General features: G+C 38.7%; 1 protein-coding gene across 1 annotated transcript; it reads left to right on the top strand.

Moving 5' to 3' along the window:
- Nucleotides 1-893: 893 nt before the first annotated feature.
- On the top strand, nt 894-21745 carry CCDC186 (coiled-coil domain containing 186; the record flags this gene model as incomplete). Its single annotated transcript, XM_082002477.1, has 15 exons — nt 894-2295; nt 4625-4751; nt 7226-7354; nt 8311-8523; nt 9982-10101; nt 10532-10636; nt 10979-11077; nt 12176-12262; nt 13044-13186; nt 16185-16440; nt 17073-17262; nt 18382-18462; nt 19468-19678; nt 20724-20943; nt 21662-21745. The coding sequence occupies exons 1-15, from the start codon at nt 1619-1621 to the stop codon at nt 21743-21745; spliced, it is 2742 nt and encodes a 913-aa protein (XP_081858603.1). The 5' UTR covers nt 894-1618.
- Between the last annotated feature and the right edge of the window lie 5427 nt (nt 21746-27172).

Genomic DNA, 27172 nt, shown 5'->3' with positions numbered 1-27172 from the left:
TAGCATTGAGGTTTTTGCTTTGAAACGAAAAAGGAAAAGTGATTTGCTTGTTACTTAAAAATGTATAATTGTCATTTGATGTGGACATCATTTGTCGTGGTGTGTTCCCTTTCATGCTTTCAGCCTTATGCTCAGTTTTCCTTATGCTTTCCTCTTGTTGAAACTGGCGGTTGTAGCCCAACTGTTGGTTTCAGGTACTGGTGGTAGGTTTTTTGTTTGTATTTCCTGGTAGAAACAGCTGGGCTGAGGCTGCTGCTTTTTTTTCCTTACCTGATTTTTATACCTAATAGTGAAAGGTGATAGTGGTAGCAAGTAGTCACAGGCCTAATGGGATTCTATGCATCCCTCTGCTCTAACAAGGCAAGCCTCAGTGCTGAGGGTTGGTTAATAAGGTAGGACTCTGGAGGAGTGGAGCCCAGCAGCATGAAGGGTTTGCCTTCAGGTTGAGTCAGAGTGTGGGGCCTGGACTGTGTAGCTGAATGACTTGGACTGTGTGACTGTGTAAGAGAAAGCTAAACAAATGAGAAAGCAAGTATGAAAACAAGCTCAGTGTTGCAAGATGGCAAGGTTACTCCTTCCTTTGAGATAATTGTTGGAATAGCAGAGTTGAATTTATAAATTAAAAATTTGCCTTGTTATTAAATAGTCTAATTTATCCTGTATCAGAGAATAGGGTTGCATCTAGAAGTTATGACTGCTGTAATGAATTTCTTCTAAGGGCAATGATATGATAAGGGCTTTTTGTGCTTGCTAAAAATGCCAGAAGTCTTTCCAGACACCTGACCATCTGGGATTCCTGAAAAAGAAGGTACAGCATTACACCCAGGCTCTTCTGTAAGTGCTCTGGCTATTTGGATCTCAGTATGGTGTCCTTCTAGCAGAACACTTTCTACATGGCTTTTCAACTCCCTAAATGTTTGCTCTGCAAGCTACTTTTTGAGAGCACAAATCTGCCACAGGCCATCTGTGCTCTTCGAGCAAGGGATTTTGGCTGCTTGAAAGCAGATGGGAAAAAAAGAATCTCACCCCCACCCTCCCCCAGGCCCTTCCTTCGTTTAGGTTGCTGGGTACAGATACATTTCGCTGCATGGATGGTGAGTGAAGACCAGTAAGGAAGTTGTATATTCTGGCTGAATGAGGGAGTAGCCACCCTATGTTGTAAAACTGAGTAGGTCAAGGCATATTACTGCTTTCAAATAGTGTATAAGAAAATGAAAGCTGTAAGACTCTAGATTTTTTTTTTTTATTGTTCTTTTATGTCTGAGTGTTTTTCAGAGGTGATAACTTGGACTTTCTCTGGATTGAAATAATAGAATTATTAATTCTAAAAAGCTCTGCTTTTTTTATTGTCTTGGCATTTATGTCCCAATACTTCCTGTTTGCTATCCTTGATTTCTCAACTTCTTTTAGAAAAACTTGTACTGGAGCATTTACTTAAAAGTTAGGCTGGAAGAAAATCAACAAACTCTGCATGACACTTACATATCTAAATATTTTTGCCCTTTGAATTTTACTTCCTGTAGCCTTTCTTTCCCCTCTCTCAATCTCTTTCAATTTTGATTTTAAGATATAATGTTGTGTAATGTAAATTCTACTTCTAGATTTCCAAAGGAAAGTGATGGAGGGATACTTCCCAGAAATGCAAAGCACACTAGAGCCAGTCAGTCTGTCAGATGATGCCTCTTCCAGGTCCCCAGATAACGAGAAGTCTGATAAAACGTCTGGAATGAAGGACTGCTTAAGCATCAGTTGTACTGGAGAGGATGCTGGTGTCTTGGAAAGGGAATTACGGTTGTTACCCTCGGACCAGGATTCAACAGTTACTGGCATAAGCAACAATGAGTCCCTGGCAGAAAGACAGGAGCAGCAGTGTGAAGGGGCAGACTGTTGTGCCAGTGCTTGCTCTGAAAGAAAGGTAGAAGACTCCACAAAAACAGAACATATATCTAGTGAAGAATTTGAACGACAAGATCCAAAAGCTAATCAGATGGAACAGTCGTTAATGGAAATATTACAGGACCTAAGGGAGGAGTCTGACTTTGTGAAAAAATCTAGCGATAAAATCTATTCAGAAAGTCCTTATGACACCGACTGCACAAAGAAGCTTATTTCCACAATACATCAGACTTCGTCACAGGAGGATTTGCTAAAGGAAATAGAGTCTGAACTCTTATCTACGGATTTTTCGAAGGAACAAAAATTCCCAAATGGTGTGCGAAAGGGTGAACATGCCTTGGCCGTGTTTGAAAAATGTGTGCAGGATAAGTACCTGGAACAAGAACAAATTATAAAAAAGTGAGTATTTGAGTATGCTCATCACAAATGGAGGTGTGTACTGAACAATTTTGCTTGTATGTTGTGTGCAACTGCATACAGCATTTTGGTATGAAACAAGTAGTCTCTTGTGCATTGTTGTAAGGATGGTTAATGAGCTTTTAAAATTATGTTCTTTAAATGAGGAATTATATTTACTTGTGGTATGTACTAAATAAAAATGTGTGCTTAGATCTCTAAATTCTTGTGGAATTTGGCAGGAACTGAATAGCCAACTGTTCAGTTGAATTGCCTGCCAATGACTAGAATTACTTAAATACTGTGAATGTAATAGTGATATAAAAATAGTCCAGGATTCATTCAGTCCATATTTGTCTTTGTAGAAATGAACCTTTGTAATTACTCCCACTGTATGCGTTTCATCAATGAGTTTGAAATTGCTTACTTCTTTTTCGAGTAGCATTCAGTCTCCTGTCATAATCCAACAAAGTTGCTAATCAGTCGAGAGCTTTCTTTGACTTAGAAATGTCATATGTAGATAAACTACTGTCTACTGTTTTTGAAATGCATGGCTTATAAACTGTGCTGTAATAAAATGGGCTTAATAGTTCTACGAGGCAGTGCACTACCTGAAGAATATTGTATTAATGAAAAACCAATTCATTGCTTGATTTCTTGATTCCCCACTTGGTGTTTCATATTCTGTTACCATTTTAGAAATGTGTTTGGCTGACAAAACGTAGCCTCTAACTTCCAATTTATTCCCTCTTGCAGAGCTGGAAATGAGTGTCCTACTCTACATTTAAGGCACTCTGACACCATGGTACAGGAGGACATCAAAGGGAGGGAAAACCAGGAGAGGGAGAAGAGATGCCCAAAAAACAGAGTAGGGAAAGTATTCTCTTGCACCTCACCAGTTAACCTCTGATAAAAATGATAAATGTGAGGAAAGTCAGTTGATGACAGGAAGGCTTGTGAATGCATAGTTAGACATTCAGTAATTGTGGAGGAGGAGGGGTGGGAATCTGAAGTAGTGGGTGTGTAGATGGTTGTAACTGCAGGAGTCCATAAATGAACAAGTTATTTGGGTTTTACTTGGTTATGGTAAATGCATAGGTAGGTCAGTGTTTTCAGCCATGGGCTTTCACACACTCTACTTTCTTAGAGACAAATGTTTATATAAAATATATGTATGTATTATGTGTACACACACAGTTTTTTCCACAAACATGTCTTCAGTCTCTTTTTTTTTTTTTTTTTTTTTTGTCAGCTGCTATCCCAGCTTGCAGCCCTTTGACTCTTGGGGACTCACCTCAAGAGTGTAAAACGGCTGTGAAACACTTTGTTCCAAAGGGCATTCTGGGTTGGGTTGATTTTGTGCCTTAGTTTATGATCAGCAGAATTTCTTGTAACGTTGCTCAGGAAATAGCCTAGTTGTCTCCTGTGATCAGATGTAAGATGTATCAGTGAGTGGCAATTGTGTGAATTAAGAATTTGTAATCCTGGAGTATTCATTAACAGATTAAAAACTAGTTCAGAAGTGCTAAACCCTCTTCCACTGATGGTTTTGAATTCCTTGTAATTTAGAAGCCTAGTTTGTTTAGAGATTTGTTTTCTTTTTTCAAAGGAGGGAAGCTAAAGATGAAAGTATATATGTAAAGGGTTATTCAAATATCTTGTTCAGGTAAGCACATGCCTCCCACAAATTCATGCAATTAGTGGCCTAAAATATCCACCATTTAACTGTATCTTTAAATGTTTATATACATTTGAGACTGTTTATTCAGCAGTTCTAACATTGTAACTTAGGAGGTTTATATATAACTATCTTCTATTGCAGTGCTAGAAGGTCAGACTAAATACTTCTTAGCTTCAACTCAGGCTTCAAACAGATGAGCTGCAAAGGAACAAACAATTGCTAAAAATTTGAGCTTTAGAAGGTGTATGAGCATGGACGTTGTTGTAGTTACGTACGTACTTAGGACTTGGAAAATCAGGGTTTCATTTCTTACCAGGCTGTGAACTTTAAGGGCTACTCAGAGCAATGCATGAAGTGAGCACAGTACCTGTGTTTTCAGGCGTTTGACTGGTGGAGCTATCTGACTGGAAGTTACTTGTCTTACAAGTACCTTAAAATTGTTAGCATTTTACAGTTCTGTAGTTGCATAGAGGTACCAAATGTCTCACTTCATCGTTTGGGGCAATAACAACGCCCAAATGCTGGAAACAAGCAATTTGTTGTTTCTGGCTCTAACTCCCAATAAAATTTGCAGATCAAACAGGAAAAATCGTGTCTCAAAATTAAAAACAAACCAGGACTGCACTTAATTTTGTTTCTCTTTCTTTACAGATTGATTAAAGAAAATAAAAAACATCAGGAACTGATTTTGGAAATTTGCTCAGAAAAAGACAACTTAAAAGATGAATTGAAAAAACGAACAGAAACAGAAAAGCAGCACCTCAACATTATTAAACAGGTACAGATAACAAAACAGAAGTGCTGGTTAGTATCTCACCTGTATAGGATGTGACTATTTTCACTGCTTATGGTACCAAGGACATCTTGTTAGAGGAGAAAGAAGGAATGTAAAGGAAGGAATGGCTGTGCTTATTATCCTAAGCTTTTTATGAGACTAAATCTGCTTTGCCATTCCAAGGAATATTGTTCACTGGCTAAAAGCATTTAGTGTCTTTGGATAAACTGACTTTCTGGATTCAGATCACTTCATGTTCCATATCTGGAAGTTTTTTAAAAAGTCAAGAGAGTTCCTGTTCCATGGGTTGCCTTGGTGGGCAGGTTATGTGTACCTTGGCTTCGTGCTGGAGACAATGTATGTTGAAAGCCTGTTAGACATTTTTACAAAAAATGACAAGTTTAGTCTTTTATCCTGATGGGATGATTTATTTCTTGTATGTAGACATAAAGGAGATCCTACATGACTCTTTTATCATCTTTATCTCCTGCTGTTAACTACTGCATTTGCTAATAGAAGTGGATGGATGTGTAGTTACAGTTGTAAATGTTAACAATATGTGGAACCTGTATAGAGTAGAGCATATTAACTGTGGTCTTGCACATTATTTTGGTATTATCAGTTACTATATCCAGGAATTATTAGAACCATGGCAGGCCAAAGGGGGGCATAGAGTGTGCATTGACATAGGCTGGTTTTAGCGTGGGAAGAGAAGGTATCGCATCAGGTGTCATTGCTTGTCTGTTACGGTTATCTGCTAATGTTCCTACAGTTGGTTGGCCTTGCTTTATAAATTGATTACAGCTTAGAAATCTGGCAAGAGGTAGCATTTAAATTATTAATTTCTGTTTGTCAAAGTACTGGTGGTACTACCCTAGTTGTCAGGTTTCTCTGTTAATGTCCACATCACTCGGAAATCTTTTCTCAGTGTGTTAGGCTCGTGATGTTCCAGACGAATGTATTAATGTAGGTAGAAACTTTGTCTTTGTTTAATTTCAAAGAATCTTTGAAAATGGAATTGAAAAGTTTTATTTTTGAGCTACAAATTGGAATTGCATATGCCTGAATAAATCTGTATGAGCATCTTACTTGTTTTCTCTGTCTGCAATTTCCATATCATGGAAAAATGATTTTCACTTTTTTCATTTTCAAATTTCATTTTGAATTTCAATTTTGAAAATTCATTTTCAAAACACTTCACTGTATGATTTCATGAAGCTATATTATGCAGCAATTGCTTTATCCTATTATGAAAAAAAATACTTGCAAGGGATTTTCTTTTGCTTTCTGGTCAGATAAGAAGGATCTGTGATATTACATGCTCGCAAGTGACTTCAGAAAATACTGGTTTGGAGTGTAATACTTTTTATTGTAGCTGGATAGCACTTGGAGTTGTAAAATACATTGCAGTGAAACACTTGAGTTTTTTCATTTTTGATAAGAGTGTTTTAATGTTACAATTTCTAAATTAGTGTTTTCTGGTAGATTTCAAGTCAGTGAAAGCTTGGCTGCATTCACAGCTGCAGACAAACTGTACATGCCTGCTTGTATGTGTAAAACTTTTATTTTGTATGGGCAATGATTCATTTGCAAAGCTGAAGAGGGTGTGATTAATTCATTGTGTGGTAACAGAAGCGTTTTAGGTTGTTCTTGCCTTTTATGTAGCAGTTTGGAACTGCACAAAATGTAAGATACTGACCCTGGGTTCTTGTAACTTTTTTACATGCCACACAGCCTCCCAAAACCAAACCAAACTAACTTGGGTGAATTGGCTTTCCCCTGCAACAAGAGGATAGTCATTAAGGCACAATTTCAACAACCTTTGGGCTGCTTTACAGCTTCTGTAGCCACCACTTGCTTTTGCGCTAGTGCTGCTGCTGCTTCTTCTACTGACCTTGCATGACTGCGCAGTGAACATGCTCTGGGAAGCGTTCCAGTTGAACATTGGTAATTATTCTCCAGCTGGATCAGGTCTCTGACTTGGTTCACTAGGCGTCTAAAAAAAGTGCCAGCACAATGACTAAGCGCCTCTCTATTTGCTGACTTATTTTTCAATGAATTAATTCCCAGTCCAGTTCAGTATGGATGCATGACTGCTTTGCTGGCACAGTGTAGGATATGGCACAGGGATAGCAACGAAAGGGTGGGAGGTGAAGCAACTTCAGAGAGCAGCCATCTCTGCTCTGGCACCCCAGCATTTGCTGTCAATCTAATTTTTTGTGTAGTAAATTACTATACTTCGTATTTTATTTCATTTGATGCATCTTCAGTCTCACTGAAGATGAGAATTGACATATCTCATGCTTGTACTGTAATGCAAAGCTAGATGTTGATATGGGTAGGTTGCAGCTTGACAAGTGTAAAATACAGGTGAGTATCTGTTGAAGCATCTAACTTTGTGTGATATGTTCCTGCCTGTACAAAACGTGATCAAAGTCTTATTTTCCCTATAATTATATCATAATGTCATCTTTTAGCTGGAAGCAAGAATGGAAGAGCTTAACAAAGAAGTGAAAGCTAGTAAAGACAAACTTTTAACTCAAGATGCAGCAGCCAAAAATGCTATTCAGCAGTTGCACAAAGAGATGGCTTTTCGAATGGAGCAGGTAATATGGAAAAGCTTTAATTATTGAACAACTTGCCAACAAACTTGGTTCTTGTAGGAAACATGCAGCCTAGGTTGTTAGATCACTAGGTAAGGCAAAATTTTCCAAAATTGGAACTACTAGCATGTGGTTATATATGCATTTTTGATAACTGGCATCAGTGAATTTCTAAGTAGTTGCTAATGTTCTAGAGTGACTGATAACTCATTTTAGTGTGTCTGTTTGTGTGTATGGAATTCAGCCCTCACGAAAAACTCATTTTCCTTGCCTGTAAGCTGATCTTCGTTCAAAAGGAGGTAAAAGCTGGCAGTGGCTTTTTTCAGACAGGCTATCACAAAATTAATATTTTTCTCAACTCCAGCACAAAGCTCTTATTTTGTCTGATGTATTACTGAGAGCAGAGATGTTTGGGGTTTTTTTTTCCTTCTTAATATCATGTTTTGACAAGTATTTTCTCTATTGTATGAATTCTAAAACTCAGTGTCTGATTCTTTTTTTTATTTGAAGCAGAATTTGTTAGTGCTGGGGTAGGGGGAATCTGTAAAAATAAGCCCTCTGAAAAATAAGCCACTGGATAATGATGGTGCAGTTCGCATGTGGGTGAGGGAAGACAAAGGACTGGGACTGGGTATTTGCAAAATTACTTTATTAATGAAACTTACCAAATACACTTCTTTCCTTCTGAAACAAATTATATTCCAAATTACTAATGTGTTGATAACTCACTTGAGATGTTTAGCTGTGAAGCTGTAGCTCCTTAGATGCATGTTTATTTTTATAAGTATGAGTAATTCCAGTACTTACATGGGATCTAATGTTAGTCTTTGCAAAACTGGAGCTTTTGAAACCTGCTTTGTTATGCTACTATACTGCAATACTGAAAATATCCAGTAGTGCCTTACAAAAGCTAATTATGGAATACAAAATTGATTCATTACATTTTAATATTTTTCAAGGCAAACAAGAAATGTGAAGAAGCACGCCATGAGAAGGAAACAATGGTGATGAAATATGTCCGAGGGGAGAAGGAGTCACTTGACCTCCGAAAGGAAAAGGAGATGCTTGAGAGACGAGTGAGAGATGCAAACAAAGAAATTGAAAAGCATACTAACAAAATCAAACAACTTTCTCAGGAAAAAGGAAGATTGCACCAGCTCTATGAAACTAAGGTGCTCTAAGTATTGCTGTATGACTTGAGTGAATGATTAAAAGTACTATCAGAACAACCTTATCGCTTGTTTGCAGTTTTACTTGGTGCAATAAACCTGTTTTTATTGGGTTTTGCTGTATAGCTGTGGAAACGCCTTTCCTCCAAGGGAAGGGGAGGAAGTTACTGAGTTCTCATTGTCATGTATTTGAAATTCCTTTTAACATTTCCCTGGATACTAGTTTGTGAAACATTAGGGTTTTTTGACAAAATTGAAAAGACTGCTTGTTGCAGATGCCTGGATTTTGAGGGAATTTCTAGCTTGTTTGAATTCTTTTTCTAAAAGACTATAATGGCATTAGATTATTGCAGCCTTTTTTGCTATTTTTCCGTGTGTTAAGTCAGTATTTTCTCATTTGTACTACTAAAAATTTGTAATAAAGCAATAGGATTTTTCAGGCCCAAATTCCAAAAATTTTCCATTTTTTAGAAGGCAGTGAGATTCCCACCAGCCTCTTAAAATTATGCATGTCTTTTTGTATTGTCCTTCACAATTCTATTTCACATGAAAGTTCCAAAAATTGATAAATTAATGGGGTTCAAACTTTGATTTGGCCTCTTTTGAGCACTTGTACTATGCACAAATCAATCAGAAAAATACATCTTAATAAAAGTCCTAAAAATTATGCTTCTGAAACACAAAGTCACCTCAGTGTCCTCTTTCACATGAACAGGCAGCAGGAGCATGACTTCAGGTTTCCTAAACAGAACTTAACATACTATCTATCTTCATAACTCCTGAGGGTTACTGGAATTGTACTGCCCCCGTACAGTGCTGCTTTAAACTTTTTGGTTAAGATGACCCTATTACTTTCAGAAACACAGTCTGGAAATTTGGCTTAATGCAGTGGTTTGTGGATAGTGGTATAGAAGGTTATGCCAGCAATATATGCTTCTGTTAACATCCTTGCTTGACACTGACTTAGAGGTTAGTGATTTGACTTGCCTACGTTTTGCTGTCAGTGCTCACGCTAGTCTGCACCGCTATAGTTGGTAATACCGTTCCACTGGTGTTGCAATTTTTGTCTGTAGCCTTGTATAATATGTGGCCTCACCACTTTGAACCTGTGTTTCCTCATCCTTTTGGCAAAAAAGAACAAAAAGAGGACTGTGCAGCTTACCCAGGAGGTAGTTATTTTAGATCAGAACTCTAGACTGTGCTTTGCCCTGTGACAGATATGTAACATTAATGCGTGTTAACAGTAATGCAGCCTTACCTTGCTATTCAAACCAGAACACTGATGTTTTTTTCACTGGATTACAGGCTAAAGCATTATTGAGCACTCAAGTCTGTGCATGCTTTTGCAAAATCCAGACAGTAAGAAAAAAAAACCCTGCATTTGACACTTGAGCAGGAGTCTTCTTGTAGAAGCACTGGATGATTTAAATCCATAAAATAAAATCTATGACCTCTTCTTAGGATGGTGAAGCCACTCGACTCAACAGAGAAATAGAAAAATTGAAAGAAGAAATCAATTCTCATGTTATCAAAGTAAAATGGGCTCAGAACAAATTGAAAACAGAAATGGATTCACACAAGGTTCGTGAAGTGGTACTGGTACCATGAAATGTTGAAATGATGTGAGGGGAGAATGTATGGGGGGGATTCTGTTTGATCAACTTTTCATTTGTTTTCAACTTTTAATTGGTGATCAACTTTTAATTTGTTTTTTGTATGAATTAGCTGTTATCTTAGTTCAATTTTTATGTGATGGAGTTAAATCTATCATCTGAAAATGTGCATGGCACATAATGAAGAGGTCCTTTTGTTGTGCTGTCAGTGTTGGAACAAACAAAATTGCATAAAGTAATAGCTGAATGGAAGAAAGAGGAAAAATAATGCTGGACGTTTTTGTTGTTGTTGTTAATTCTTTCCAGACTGAAGTAGGAAGCTTTTATTAGGAGAAATACTTTTCCCAGATTAAGTTAAATAAATAGGTTTAACCCATTATTTATTACTGTTGTTGCAGGAAACCAAAGAACGTCTCAAAGATGCAACAACAAAATTAACTGAAGCAAAAGAAGAAGCAGACCAGATAAGGAAAAACTGTCAAGAAATGATAAAAACCTATCAAGTAGGCATATTTTCTCAGGAGGTGGAATTAGCGTTTAGCATTTGAGTCTTCTCTTTCCTCCCTTTCTGTCTTAAGCTGTAGCAGGAAAGAATTATTCTGTGCGAGCTACAAAGCTGAGATGACTAGTCACCGATTTCTTTACTTGGCAAGTTAAATAAAAGGGAAAGTGTTCTTGTGGATTGGCATGCAGTGTGGGGGTCTTCCTTGGCATGTTCAGAATTATCAGATACGTAGCTACAGAAAAGAGACTTAGTGATGCAAAAAGCTGTCCATATGCTCATAAAACCAGAAAGGGGTACATAAAACTCTAAAACTATACTTACGTATCTTCAATCCTTTTAGGAATCAGAAGAAATTAAATCAAATGAATTGGATGCAAAACTCCGAGTAACTAAAGGAGAACTAGAGAAACAAATTCAGGAGAGATCTGATCACCTGGAGGTAAATATGTGGTAAATATCCCCCAGTGGGATGGGGGAGAGAATTGGAAAAAAAACTCGTGGGTTGAGATAAAAACAGTTTTATAGGACAGCAAAGGAAGAGGAAATAATAATAATATGACTGATAAAGGAATATACAAAAAACAAGTGATGCACAATGCAACAACCGCTCACCAGCCAGTGGTCAATAGCCTGTCCCTGAGCAGCAATTCCCGCCCCCCGGCTAACTCCAGTTGTGTGTGCTGAGCACGATGTTACCTGGTAGGGAATATCCCTTTGGCAAGGCTGGGCCAGCTGTCCTGGCTGTGCGCTTCCCCGCTGGCGGAGCACGGGAAGCTGAAAAGTCCTTGACTTAGTACAAACACTCCAACTACTAAAACCATCAGTGTGTTATCAACATTATTCTCATACTAAATCCAAAACCACTGTAACAGCTATTAGGAAGAAAATTAACTCTATCCCAGCCAAAACCAGGACATGGGCTACTACTACAGCCCAGGTTTCTGCATGCAGCCCTGCTCTTTGGAGGATGTTTTTAGCTATTACCTTGGATGCACTTTCTAAAATCAAAGTTATGCGAAAAGGATGATATAACAAGGACAAAATAACTGCTCTTTCATTTATAAACATGAGTGTTGCTATAATTTAGAGCACAAATTCAGATGATAGGCCTTTCTCTGACCAGTGTTTTGCCAAGCTATATGGCAAGGAGAAACAGGGAACAGCCTCTGTTCTGTGTAGAGATTTGCTAGCCCAAAAGCTAAATTCTCTAATGATGTAGTACCTACTCACACCTCATGTGCGTATGCCATCTTCAGTTTGCCTAGAACTTTCTCCAGGGTTTGTTGTGGCTTAGCTTTGTACACCTAAAACTGGAGTGTGTAATCTCACTTTTGTTCTCAGTTTTTCTGAGGATAAACAAGCTTTTAGGCTTGGCTTTACTTTTAGAATTAAAAAAAAAAAATCTTTAGGGTACATGTTCTGCCTTAAAGATCTCTCAGCTCTTGTGGTGGCCTGCATTGGCCTAGATTTTTTTGACACTCCAGGAGATGCAACTGTCCACTTAAATTTCTCAAGGAGCTTCTCACTCTTTAAAAAGGTACATCATGCAAAAATAAAAGAACTGGAAGACTTGAAGAGAACATTTAAAGAAGGCATGGATGAGCTTCGAACACTGAGAACAAAGGTAATTTGTGCTGTGTTGGATTGCCGTGGGGCTAAAAGCATGGTGTTGGGTTTTGGGACAAGACTATATTCAATCTCTCAATTGTATTTTTACTACTTTCGGAATAAACGGTGTGATTAGAGACTGGCTGGCATGAGACTGGAAGGTATATGTAACTGTGACTCTGGGTAGCCTTTCTTAGAGAGTATCAGTTGATCCATAGTACAACAATGTTTTGTTGCATGGTGTGCACCTCATTTGACTGAAAAATTGTAAGAAACATTTTAGTGAACACCTTTTAAATTTAGTAAGTTTGGAAAATGAAAAATACTTGTAAACTTTTCCTACCCGTGAAGCTAGTTTTGCAGAGGTCATACATGTGACCTCTGGTAAAGGAGTATATGCTCTCCGTAACTTTTGAATGAACTATAGATTAACGTGCTAGTTCCTCTATCCAGAGCAGGGTTTTAGCTCAGTAGGACTTTAGAAAAAGGGAGGAAGACATAAAAAGGGATTGGCTTGGTAACTGGGGAAAGATGATGTCTTTGGATCCTGGTCCATTAGACTGATAAGTTTCAGTCTTTGGACGAAAGAGTTAATCATACTTGTTTAATTTCTTTTTTTTGGTCTGTTTATTTTTCTGACTGTATTTGATCTGAAATATTTGGGATATTGTTATAAGCTACTTCAAATCATCAAAAAATAACACAGGAGCTTTGTACAACAATCTAGACATTTGATGAGAATAATTCTGCTCTGAAGTTTGGGAGAATAAATAGTTTCTGCTTTTTTTTTTATTTAGGTAAAGTGTCTGGAGGATGAGCGTTTAAGAACAGAAGATGAGTTATCCAAGTATAAAGAAATCATTAATAGACAGAAAGCTGAAATTCAGAATTTGTTGGACAGAGTCAAAACTGTAGATCATCTGCAGGATCAACGTCAGAGGTACAGCTATGCACTTTGAGGAATGATTTAAAAGATTATCTGGGATGTGGAATTTTTTTATTTATTTATTTATGCTTTCAAATGTATTGCAATTTGAAGAATCCTTGTCCTAATTTAAGTGTGTTTCTAATCTAAAACAATATTGCTAGTACTGGAGACAAGCTTGGTGGCCTCTTTTAAGACGAGGGGATTGAGACTGATAAGTCTAATTCTTATATCTTTGATTACTAGAATAAGAAGTGCTTGCTTTCTGCCCTTCACTGTTGGAAGTTATGTCTTCTAGGTATCTGCCCAGTGCATGTTTTATTGAAAAATCAGGGAAAAGCAACTGAACTGGAAAGATAGATTGCTTCAGAATTGTGCTGAATGAATGAAAGTATTTAATAAAAACAATTTTATATATTTGACAGATGCTATATTCAGATAATAGGGAGCACTTGTATTTCTAATGGACTGGAATTCATTCTGCTCTGTCAAAGTTTGCTCATTTAAGAATGTGAGGGAAATAATCTCAGAGAAGAGTTGGGTTTGTGGACACTTCAGGACTGTTTGAGCATAGTCATGTTTTCATATGGCACATACGGACTAGAATATACAAATGCTAGCCACTTCATCACTGATTGTAATGGTGTTGCGTAAATGGAGATAGACTATTGTCAGATAAGCAGAACTACCCATGTGTCCCTCATGTGCTTCTGAACAGTTCTTATTTATCATTGAAAAACGTTTCAGTGATTATATGCCTTCCTCAGGGTTTAAAGAATGAAGCATTTTCCATTTGTTGTGTGCTGGTCAGTTGTATTGGCACAGTGTCATCAGCCTTTGTAGGGAAACTACAATTTGTTAGAGATGACGAAAGCTTACACTTCGATCAATAACAGTTATTTTTCACTTGGGATCTTGCCAAATGAATTAAAATGAATGTGATCACAGTGTGAAACTACAGTGTGTTTTTCCAGTTATCTTTTCCTCTCAGTAATTGACAGATGATTAAATATCTGTCTCTGATTCCTACTCAGTTTAGATAAATTTTTTAGAGTATCCTTCCCGTACAACACTTCTTATCCCTACATCAAGTTTCATATTGTCTTTTACTTCTCTGACTTGAACAGTTTTCGAGTACTCCATCGAATGTTTGATAAAGTTGTGGAATCTCAACCAGAGATTTAAAACCTGGACCAGTGAATTCCCATTACCATTTATGAAAGAGAAATCCTGGAATCTTGACCTCTGTTTTTTCTATTGTTGGGTAGAATAAACAAACTTACTGCCTTTCATTTTCCTGGAAGCAAATGGAAGTAAATTCATCTTAATTCACACAAAATCCTACCTGTTTTCATGATGAGAGAAGAATAGAGGTGGCAGGTTTCTTTAGCCTGGGGAAGAGAAGACGGAAAGGAGATGTCCTTAACTGTATAAAAGGCTATTAGGGAATGTTCAGCTGTCTTTGTTCACTGGAGGAAGGATAACAACAAAGAGTTCTGCAGGAAAGATTTTTAGGTTAAATGCTGGGGAGAACTTTATTGCTGGGCTGGATACTGATTACCTTTAGTGTTGCCTCGTCTCCTTCATTGGAGAGCTTTGAGGATAAGCTAGAGATCTCTTTTAGGTTGGTCTAAACATTTAATTTTGGCCGCTTCAACCCTGACCATTAACTAGAGTTTTCTCCTGTCATAATGAAACACCGTATTTGGAAATGTAAAATACCAGCATAGCCTTTTGGCATATTTTTTTAAAAGGGAGCTATAGGTGACATATTTTGTAGCATAAATGGCTGAAAAAAATCAGTGCTGTAGTTGTTCAGTCTTAAGTCTTCTGAAAGGTGGAATTAGCCTAAAAGGCTGTGAAGGCAGGGTGCAATACATTTGATGTTTTCCTTGGTAGTGCAATGCTAGCTAACTTCTGTTGTCATTAACCACATGAACTCCTCATTTTGCTATTTGGAAGCATATATTTTATAGTAATGGAATTCTAGTAGAATTCAGTTAATGAAGTTTTAGAAAATTATAGTTCATTTTCAGAATGATTAATGATTTGGATTGCCTGAGCCTCACCTCTGCTTGAAGAATCATGATGATATGGGGTTGTTGATTTAAAGTGAATTGAGCCTTCTCGTAATTACACTGTCTGACAAGGAATTAAATGAGATATGTGCCCTTACTTTGTATAACTTAAAATTTAAAAATAAAACTAAATATACACACTGCCTTGGGAGAAAGAGAGGTGAGGGTTTTTCTGCTGATGTTGGAAGGTAAGGTTTTAGAAAGGTGTAGAAAATCCTTTGATTGAAAAACTAATGAAATAATACTGCAAGAGCAAATGAGAGGAGGACATTTTTAGTCTGTAACTTTTTTAACAGCTATTTAATTTTGGAATTAATTTCTGTCACTTCCTCTAAAATAACTGAAGACAGGGCCTTTCTCACTCAAATGGTTTACGAGTGGTAGATCAAAAGTCTGCTAATAGGAGTGCTTCAGTAGAAACAAGAACTTGTTTTGTAGAGGATTGGGGGAGGGATAGCGGAGTAAGACAGGTCCTTTGGATCGGAGCTGCGCTGTTTTCAGACGTGTTTCAGAAGTCACTGTACTGGTGCCCTGGAGAAGCTCAAAATGAGTATTTCTCCATCTCTTAAAGACAAATTGTCTTACAGAATGACCACCTTTGTTGGATTTGCAGACTTTCCTCTTATTGCTGGATGAGGGTTTTGGTTATACCCTGTACCGAAGCTCATGAAGTTTAATACAGAGATATGGTCTTCCTTGAGGAAGCTAACGACTGTGGGATAACAGATATCTGTCACTTCAGCACTGCAACATGTCATGAAACAGAATCTGCAAACTCCCTTGGCATTTAAAACCATCCAGTGACTAACAGATGCGCCAGGGTCATTAATTTGTTCCTCTGCCTTATTTGGTCTTGACCTGAATGCTTTTATTTCAGTAAGATTTCATATCTTTAAGCTCAGCTTATCCCTAATAAGATACAATTGTTTTGACAGAGATGAACAAGAAATCAATGCTTTAAAGGAAGAAGTAGATGGTTTCAATTCTCTGATTGCTGATCTCCAGAAGGACATTGAAGGTAGTCGGAAAAGAGAATCTGAGCTATTGATGTTCACTGAAAAATTAACCAGTAAGAATGCACAGCTTCAGTCTGAAAACAATTCCTTACAGAGCCAGTTGGATAAGCTTTCTTACAGCGAAAGAGAGCTGCAGAATCAGCTGGAATGTGTTCAACAGACTAAAGATGATCTGGTGAGTATAGCGTGCAGCTTATTTTTTGCACTAGTAAGATGTCTGATACTGGTAAAGATGTGGCATGTGAATTCCACCTTGTGTCTTACCTCACTACAATTTCTCCTTGAGTTTGCCAATTTGATAGAATAATAGCAGCAGGATATGAATACCTCATGTTTCTAAGGAGAAAGAAGTCCTGAGGCACACTGCGTTGGAATGAGGGGGTGTTACTGTGTTGCTCTTCTGGAACTACAGAGTTCTCTGTGCAACTTGTCATTGAAACAATCAAAAAGTTGTAATTTGTCTGTGAAATCTATTACTGTAAACTGTGTCTTGGGTCCTGTTTGTACTATGAGATGATTGTAATTTTTAATAAACTTAGTGTGTCATGGAAAGTGATGTGACTGCACTGTACAGCTCTGCATGGCTTTCTACATGTAGATGTTTTGGAGATAGTTCAGGAGTCTTACTGCAGCATTGCACTGTGCTGCATATTCAGTTGCAGTTGTAGTGTTTAGCCTAAATAGTAGATGTAAAATGTGAATGATTTGCAGGTCAAAAGTAAAGTGCAGAGTTAGGACTGTTGAGTGTACAGTATGGTTAGGCTGGCATTTTTTTGTATGTGACTGAAAATAAAACTACCATTTCAGGTCACCAGGTTGCAGAAGGAGGAGGATCAGCGAAAGCTAGAGGTTGAGACACTACAGGCTCAGCTAGCTTCAGAGCAGAAAGAACTAACAGGGCTGAAGACCCACGTGGATGAACTGAAGGATGAACTGGCTACCCAGAAGCGCAAGCATGCAGCAAACCTGAAAGATCTCACGAAACAACTTCAGCTAGGTTGAAATTCTTTCAAATATATTGAGTCAGCCCCATCTGTAAGACCCTTCACAGTGTCTGGTGGGGAAGTGTCCTGTCTGTGTATGCACACTGAGTGTAGCCCTTCAAGCTCTCCCTGTCCCTAAAGACAATGAGAATGAGTGAGCAAGTTAGATCTTGGGGAATCTGCAGTTACAGGAAACAGGCCTTAGTGTCAATTTTTGGTCTTAAATGCAATTTTTGAAATAGGCTTAGATATAAAATGAGAGATTTATTTCAAAGGAGCTTGGTCTTTGTTATCATGTGACTACTGAAATGTCACTGTGGGTATATATGGATCCTGGTCTGTGTTAGGAGTATCTTCAAAGGTTGCTAGAAGTTTCATGGTTGCTGACTGTATCAGGAATTGCTGGTGACAGTTAGTTTTTAGTATATTAAGCAGAGTGCTTCAGTTTTTTAAAGATGGATATGGAGAGACTGATGACTAATTTTGTCAACAAGTGTAAAATCATTAAATACCCAATCATGTATATGCTCTGAAGGCAAACAGATTTTAATATAATCAAATCTTTTTGAAATGTATTTGAAAGAAGAGATCCTGTTGGCATTGTGCAAGACAAGTTCCATGTCTTCGTATATATATGAACAGCTGGGCACTTTCCCTCTTGATCCTTACTGAATGAGTGGTGCTTCTGGCACAAGTACTACACTCTGCTCCCAGTAGTGATACAGTTATGAGATCCTGGAACAGAGTTGCCATTCTGTCATTCAGTAGTTATTTACGTGGCAATCCTAATTGAAAGTAAAATCAAATTTAAGTCTTATTGTTCCCAGTTAATCCTATGTATGACATTACCCTGTCAGCTGGCAACAGCTGCAGGGTGTAGGGATCTTTGTGGAAGTTGCATCCAGGTGCTTTGTGGTTAGATGCAGGAAGAGGAGGTGGGCTGTTTGGTTTTTGTCGTGTGTCCCTCCCCGCCCCGCCCCGCTGAAGTTTTTAGTTGCTACCATTATCTTTCAGTTGTCAAGCCATGTTAAATTAGTGCAGGTCAGAGAGGATTAGAGGTTTGTGTATATTGTGTAACGCTATGATTTTGGGGCTTTAATCTGTTGGTAACCATAATTTTATTATACTTTTAGCACGGAGGAAATTGGATCAGATGGAAAATGGTAATTATGACAAAGAAGTCAGCAGCATGGGGAGCCGTTCCAGTTCATCAGGTAATATAGCACATAGAAGGGCTGCCAAAACAATCCTTCAATCTTAATAAGGTTGCCGTGGTGTGCTGTCATGAGCCTTGCTCTTTCTGTGGTTTGGGCATATGCAGTGTGTGGGCAGCCGCCCATTAAAGCTGACAAAATAGCCTTTAAGCACCAAAATGCGCTTGGATGAATGCAGTTGTAGGTGCTTATTATGAGATTTAAGTTTAATGTTTATAATGTTTATGTATTTTGGTTCTTTTTAAATGCCTACCTTTTTTATTTTGTTGCTTTTATGTTTGGAGGAAGCTCAGAGGACTCCAGTTTATAGAGGACCCTCTTAAATTCTGCCAGAGGCAAAACAAGAACGAGCAGTGGCTTCCAACATTGCTTAATTGCACTATTGACAGTTGCAACTGTATAAATGATAAATCAATTAGCATGTTTAGAGACATCAGCATATTTGTGTAAAATTCATTACTTTCTATCCAGTTAGAAGTAAAGCGGTTATTTTAGCACTGAAAACAACATCTGTTTTCTTCCTTGATATCTTTGGCTTTTAAGTTTGGTTAGTTCTGTTAGTGTCCTGTAGTCTCTCTGTATAAGAGAGAGAAATACTTGAGATAAGGAGAGAAAGAAAGGAATGTTTTTTCAAGCTCTAAGTGAACAATTCTGCAGGGTGTTATACATAGGGCTTTTGTCAGTCTGTACACAGTTTTCAGTGTTGTAATTTTAGTGGACTCCAAAAGAGATTGGTTTGAAATCAGATCAGTCTTGTACAAAGTAATATTAATGAATATAAAGGTACTTACGCAGGAAGTACACTTACGGCTGTTTCAGCATGTATCATTTAAATGATGTAAGGATAGTTTATATAAAAACCCACTAAGATATAAGGGAAACTGACATTCTGAAGAAAATACCCTAAGCTACTGAAATGTAATGAGTGCATGCACCGCACTAGTGGAGACATTTTACCTAGTATAAAAGCAAAAAGAGCTTTTACAAATCTGGATGTATTGGCAGGGTCCCTTAATGCGCGCAGCAGCAATGAGGATCGGTCACCTGAGAATACTGGATCTTCAGTAGCTGTGGATAGCTTCCCAGAGGTGGACAAGTCTGTCTTGGTTGAAAGAATACTAAGGCTACAGAAGGCACATGCTCGAAAAAATGAAAAGATGGAGTTTATGGAGGATCACATTAAACAACTGGTGGAAGAAATCAGGAAAAAAACGAAGTATGTTCTGAGTTCCGTTCATATGGTTTTTCAGTGTTGATACTTCCAGAGAAGTATTCTGGATTTTATGTAAGACAAGTAATTGTCTAAATGAAAATATTTAAAACAATAAAAATACTGCAGTAACAGTAGCTCTCAAAGGTAGGATTAGTCTTGGGGTTTTTTTCTTCTTAGCTTTCCCCAGCAGTTACAGTAATAGCTGAGTTGTTTACTACTACAGTTTTTCAAGAGGAATAGAATGGTATGTTTCTTTGGTAGCAAAATGGTTACCAGGTGGCTGATTTGAGGTGCTGCCACTGTCTAACAGGAGTCCATTCTCTTCATGTGTTTAAAAAGGTGCTGATTGAAAGTGTGTGTTTTGGAAGGAGACTGCATACTTCCAGATGGTAGTCTGGCATGCATACCAAACCAACAATGTAGTTGAGCCAAAGGTGATCGATATTTAACATGTGAGACAAGATTCCACTTACATGAGAGTATCATCTTACAGGGTGATGCCTGGAACCTCTGTTAGGAGAGGAGGAAATTGTGGCATATACCTTCCTCTGGAAAGTACAGTTGTCTGTTAAGTGTAGCCCTTGCTTAATGAGCCTATACATTTATGCCTATCTGGTACCATTTCATAGAACATGATCACAGCTTGTGAAGAGTCTTGAGCAGAGACTTTGTAATTTTTGTCTCATCTGTAGAAAGCTGAAGATTCCCTGTCGGAATCTTTCAGCAGAGAGAGGCATTTTTTAAGTACCTTGTTTTTTTGCTCCAGTAGCAGTATGACTTTCTCAGAATGCTTCTACATGTGTAAACCTCGCACATTTTAGTGACTCAGCTTACCAGCATCTCCTGTAGCACTTGTGGTATCCCAGGTTTTCCTCTGACCCTGAAATTGCAGGAGTTGATTTTTACTGCTTTTTCAGTAATACAGTACTGTTTGAAAATAAAATGACTCATGTCGGGAATCTGAAGTTACTTCCATGTCTGACTTTTCACTGCCTTGTAATGCTATAATTTTTGTTTTTGTTTTTTTAATTTTTTTTTTCCACCCCAGAATTATTCAGAGTTACGTTTTGCGGGAAGAAGCTGGAACACTATCATCAGAGGCCTCTGACTTCAACAAAGTACACTTGAGTAGACGGGGTGGGATTATGGCATCTCTGTATACATCTCATCCCGCTGATAGTGGTCTCACGTTGGAACTCTCCTTAGAGATAAACAGGAAGCTGCAGGCTGTGTTAGAAGATACATTACTGAAAAATATTACATTGAAAGTGAGTAGCTATGCCAGTTCTTCAGCATGTTCTTGTGGTTCTGAGATACTGCCTTCAAAAAGTTGCATGTTGTTAAAAGGAGGAGGCTTTTCAGAAGTCAGTGCATTGTGAATCGGTGATGCTGGATAGCACTGGGTTAATCAAAGAGCTCTGTAACATGGTCCATGCTGAACCTTTGTATTGAGACTCTCATTGTACGCTGCACTAAATGGCTGCTTTTTGAAATAAATTCCGGGCTGCCTGTGCATTCAGTGGGGAAGGGCCTCTCCATGCTTTCCCCCAGTCACACAGAGCCAGGGGCATGGCCCTGTACCCAGTAGCTGGGTACCCCTATTGGGGCAGCATGTCTGCTGGAAGGGAAAGAAAGCAAGCTGGAAAATACTGTGCACGCTGGAAAATGTGCACACTGCCAGGTGGCCTGCAGTGTTCCACGGAAGTTGGAAATCTCTTCCTGTAATTATCATTCCCCTTGAACACTATACTTTCTAGACAGCCGGTAGAATATTAAAATGAAAAAAAGACTTGCTGAGAGCTCTGCATCCTTTATTGAAATGAGCTTGGTTTTCTCCAACTCTGTCTAATCATTTGCGCTTGTTCCAGATACTTGAAAGCATCAACCTGCTGATATAAACAGTAATTTTAACTTATTAGTGCATTTTGTGTTGATTGATTGATTTTCCATGTATAACTTACCCTATCCTTTTTTCCTCCCCCAAAGGAAAACCTTCAAACTCTAGGAACAGAAATAGAACGGCTTATTAAACACAAGCATGAACTGGAACAGAGAATAAAACAGACATAACTAAAACTTTTATGGAGTAACCAACACGAAGATGCAAAAAAGGCAGGTGCTACAGACCACTGGGTTTTATTTTACATTTTTCCTGAAATTTGATTACCTGCCAGCACAAGCATCTGGTATTTTGCATATACAGCCTTTAACCATACAGGCTTACTCATGTGAGAGATCTACAGCGTTTGGCATCAGCATGGTTCTGTCTACCCAATACCAGCCTGAGGTGTTGCTGAATTTTACTACACACTACATTTATCTAAAACTTTTATTTGAAATGACATACAGATGCTTTGCAGTGCATACTATGTTTTGAGTGAGTTGCAGTGAGATTTTAATTTCTGCACTGTGTAATTAATCAGTCTCTTAATGACGGAGCTTGAAAAAGTAAAACCAATTATGTCTTATTTGCTGTTGATCATATCCAGTGTTACTGAGCTTTAAGGGCTTTCAGACATTATTTCCTTTCTGGCATATTATTTCTGATACTTAGGCTGATTCAGCATTTTTGACATATGCATGGAAAGATGAGTTGTTACAAAATTTTGATTTTTACATGGTGGCCATGATATTGCATATTTTCTGCTTTAGATTAATGTTCAACTGCTCAGTTTCTTTATTCAAAAGAAGTGAAACAACAGTAAAATTAAGGGATTAAGAAGCTTTCAGATTCAGTTGTTGAGTGTGTATAATTGAAACAAATGTTGATTCAACAAATCCTGAAAACCCTTGATCTTTAGACATACAGATCTAAAGAAGTCTGATACGAGATTAATTGGTTAATAAAGTTCCCTGGCCTTCTGCATAACTGACAGCATTTAAAACGTAGAAGTTTTAACTAGTTTTAAGTTTTTTACAGTTACGTATATACAGGTAGACATTGTGATCACATCTGTTTTCAGATGATCAGAAAATCTGTTTTCTAAAACAAATGGAAGCTAAGTTTTCTCAATAACTGTAGCTAGACCAGCCAGTGAAAGTAATGGTAAGAAATGGGAAATATATTTAACTGGGATTTTAATCTATTGGTTGGACTGTGAAAGTGGCACAGAAATCTGTGTGACTCCTTAATTTTACTGTTGTGAAGAATTAGTTGGTCAAAGTAGCACGAACTGAGAACTTTTACTTAGTCCTTCGATGGCTGAGAGAGTGATGGAGGAAGATATCAAGGTGACAAGATTCTTGTTAGTCACAATGTCATGTTCACATTTTAATTCCAGGATAAGTAATTTACAGGATCTGAAATATCTCTATTCCAGGAGTAAATGCATAGATTTCTGTATTTATTGCCTTTTGACCAAAATGAATTGACCAGATCACAGTGTAAATATATACTTTGGGGTTTTATTAAATACTTGAATTTCCTATTATCATGAAAGAAGATTCAATGTACATTTACAATAGCAATGCTTTAGCCATTTTAATAAGAAAGGGTACTGGGGGCGGGGGAGGAGAATCTATCTCACTGCAGGCACCATTTGCATCATACACAAAACAAGAGGCCTGAATCTGGCAGCACACAGGGGGACAATTTATCAAAGCATCTAGGTGACTTAGGGGTGTGTACTCTATTTCCAGGTGCCACTGAGTCACTTGAGCTTTGTAATGAACCAGATTGAGCTAAAGGGCCTGATTTGGGTTGAGTAGTTTGAGTCAAGACAGTGAGACTTCCTTTTTACTTTAAAGATAGGCATCTCTGAAAGTCCTTGTGGGATTGAGACCTGATTTGTGGTCCAGAGAGCTTCGAGAGTCTTGGATGGCAGGTCCTTTCAGTGTCAAAGGATTAAGTATTTTTTAGAAAGGAAGGGTGGAAACAAATTATTAAAACCTGACTGAGCATTGCAGAAACTGTGAGCCTTTAATCTGGGTGGGGTTTTTTTATACATATATTTTTCTAATTCCTGAGAGCAATGGTTATCTGAAGTGTTGAGGAATTTGGACCAGTCCAGTCATGGGACTACCTATGCTTTCCTGTTGAGTGATGGGAAGAGGAAAATACCTGGCTCTGCTGAAACGGTTTTGTCACCAGCTTCCAGGAAGTGAACAGGCAGTTGTTTTGTGACTGAATGAGACCTGCTGCTGAAAGAAAGTATTTGGAACAATTTGCATGTCAAAACATAGCTTAGCTCTTGTATGTTTGTGTTTTCATGCTTTAACATACCAGATCTCTGGATATTTTCAGACATTCAGCTGAATGACTCCAGTATTTTAGATACCTGTTAATATTGTAATCATTTAATGTATGTTCTCCAGGTGTACAATATGAATGAAGGAGAGGTGTGGTGCAGATGGAATAAGTGCAATGACATGGAGATTCTTATTTCTTTTTGGCATGGTTGTTTCTCCTTTTAAGTTATTTGAGAAACCTAGTTAGTATCCTCCTGCCCTGCTGGAAATCCTGCTTCCTCTCTGTAGCACTGGTAACTTTTCAGACTTTTTTTTCTTGGTTATTGGAGACACACAAAGCAGCCAAAATACCACATCGTTTATTCTGCACAATATTTTCAGGGACCAAAGTAACCTTCTACAGGCGTTATTTTAAACATACCTGGTAGGCATGGGCATTTCATTCTAGCTCACACATTGGCAAATGACTCTCTATCCAGTACGTCCAGAACGTGATGAATACATGCCAGGGTCACCCAGCAACTTGCTTTATGGTGTTGCTCATTCCTGAGACACAGTGGTGTAGTAGTCATAAAAATGTTGCTGGCAAGCCACCTGCCTGTTGTTTCCACGGGGTAGATTGTCAGGAGCGTAGTATTGTTGCGGCGTGTAACCGGAACACTTCTGTGTTTCTGGGGGGTGGCTCACACCAGGTGAGCACTGGTGGGTGCAAGGCTTGCGTAGCAGTCACGTTGCACTTACACTTGTTTTGGAAACTTTTTTATGTTATGAACCTGAGATTGGAAGCTGTCTTCAGATAAACTGAATTTTAGAGAGAAACTGATAAACTAATTTTGAAGGCAGCCTGGATTGTTTAGCTACATAACTAGCATTGAAATTCAGCGTCCATTAGACATGTAATTGCCACAGGCTGCTTTTGAAAATTCTGAGCTTGTAGCTAGTTCTGTCCTACAGGCTTAAACATCTGTTTCTTAAATACTCAGGTGCTCTTTTAATTCAAACATCACACATCCAGATGTTGTTAGAGGCCCTACAGGAAAGCTGCCTGTGTTTTTCTACCCTCTGTAAAATCCAGCACTGTCATAGTCTAAAGCCAGATCCTCTGAACTGAAGAATACCATTTTATGCCCTAGAAATCACTGGCTTTCTGCCACATAGACTTGTGCAATAGTTTTAATTTTAGTCTCCAGACAACAGTAGAGATCTGTTTGTTCCTCGGATATAGTTTTCATCATCTTCACTTGTTGCTGGCAACAGCAGCAGTATCTGCAGCTACGAAAACTGAAGTTACTCTCTTGAAATACTTTTCATTACAATATTCTGGTTCATGACTTAAAAAATAAAAAGCTAAAAAATCAAAATCTTTGGCTTCCACTGAATCGGGTGTAAAGCTGAGTGCCCACATGCTGCAGAGACCCAAATCTAGGAAGGGGTTCTGAGGACATGGTGTGTCCGAAGGGGCCTTCACCTTTCCCGCTGCCAGGGGAACGACTGTGATGGTAAATGTCAGCAGTAGGTGGCACTAGAAATCAGAGTTACCGTGTCTCCACAAGGACCCAAAACCTGGCGGAGGGCTGCGTTGCAGAGGGAGCTGGGTGGTGTTTAGACCTTTTCCAAGACGTATGGGGATTTCCTTCCCGTTTTCGTGTTCTAACTGAAACTATGTTCAATCTTCCAATATATGTATGTATGTTGTCTGAATATACACAGAATGTCTATTGATTTAATTTTGTAGATACCTGTTTCTGTATAAAGTTTTTGAAGCTATGACTATACATTATGTATATATTGTACTTTGAAATAATAAACATACAAATGTGTGAAAGTCTGTGGTTTGCACTGTTGCTTATTTACCACTGCCTGACTCTGGATTGTGCTGGTGGCTCTTAGTGAAGGCCGGTGGTGGCAGCGGCAGGGTGCTCCATGTTGGGTGGTTGTCCTTAGTGAGTAGGAGCCTTCCCTTCCCACAGTGTGGAAATGTCCTTGCGATGCTTGTTTACAAGTACTCTGGGCTAAAAGCAGCCCAATTGCCAGAAAACTGTTCTTGCCAGCATGGATTCTGAGAGGGGACCATAAAAGCCCCTTCTTGTTTCCCCTCAAGTGGATATAACTGTATATAACCCTGTAGTATGACCTGTGGTTGGAGGCACTGCTTCCCGCAGCTTGGCAGGGCAATGCCTGCTGCCTGCCTGTGAGCTCCTGTTGCGCTCTCTAAACAAGAGGCGTCAGCGCGTGTTTGCCGCGCACCTCTGGTTCTGCGAGTCGCTCTTCACAAGCGAAGCCAAGGAAGAGAGGGCTGCACGCCCTTCGTACTGTACTTCATCTCTTGGAAAAAGGGATGAGACTCGTCCCTCCCAAGGACAGGTGATGGGTGTGCTGCAGCTAAGTACTGCAGTGAGCTATTGCCAGTTCCACAGCGTGGCCTCATGGCTGGAGTCCTCTTTCCCTTGTGTTGTGGGGATTTGACAGACCTACAGTCCCAGTAGCAAGTGCTGGTTCCCTTGGCCACAGCTCTGCCTTTGGGACACTGTTTGCTGCTCTGGTTTATTTATTCCCTTGCAGAGATCTAATGTAGTTTGGTTTTTAGCCATGATATTACTATTTAAAAAAAAAAAAGTGAAGCTGTCAGGTTGCTGGCTGTTCATTGTCGCTATGCTTATACTAGAAGTCTGGCAATCACATTTGTATGAGTTGTCCTGCCCTTCCAAACTGATTGTAGGGAGACAGAAAAAAGGAAGAAGGAATACCATGAAGGGGATAATTTATGGAGTTTATTCTGGTATCTCCCTGAGTACCTTAAGTGAGAGAAGGAGGTGTCCTGTTTTCTTGAAATTTAATGGCAAGCCACTACCAGCTTCCCCGGGGCAGGGTGAGGGCTCCCACTGAGTTTCTGGTTACTGTTACCTGTATGACCCTTTGCTGGAATTGTTCTGCAGTTCACCATTTTTCTTCCAGCCTTTTCCACTGATAGCAGATACAGCTCTTGCTGACAGACGTGACCAAAAATCAAGATTTACTTGTGCTCCCCAAGTACTTAGCACTGCTGTTTGGAAACAACAGCCTGAAGCTAAACTTCCTCATATACAAACCTTGGCTTGGGTGGTATTTGCAAGCAGCCATTCGGTGAACAACTTCCCACCCCGGTTTTACAGATGGGTCTGTATTTCAGGCTGACACAGCACAACTATATTTGCAGAAGAAGGGTTGTCATGGCACTGCAGAGTTAAGTACTCGGTCCTGAAGCAAGCCAGTCTCATACTGGAGCTGTTGGGTAATAAATATATATGTATGTATATAACCTTATGCCTG

Source organism: Phaethon aethereus, assembly GCF_964289735.1.
Source record: "Phaethon aethereus genome assembly, chromosome: 7".
NCBI classification, from domain to species: Eukaryota; Metazoa; Chordata; class Aves; order Phaethontiformes; family Phaethontidae; genus Phaethon; species Phaethon aethereus.
This window is presented reverse-complemented; position numbering and strand designations above follow the sequence as displayed.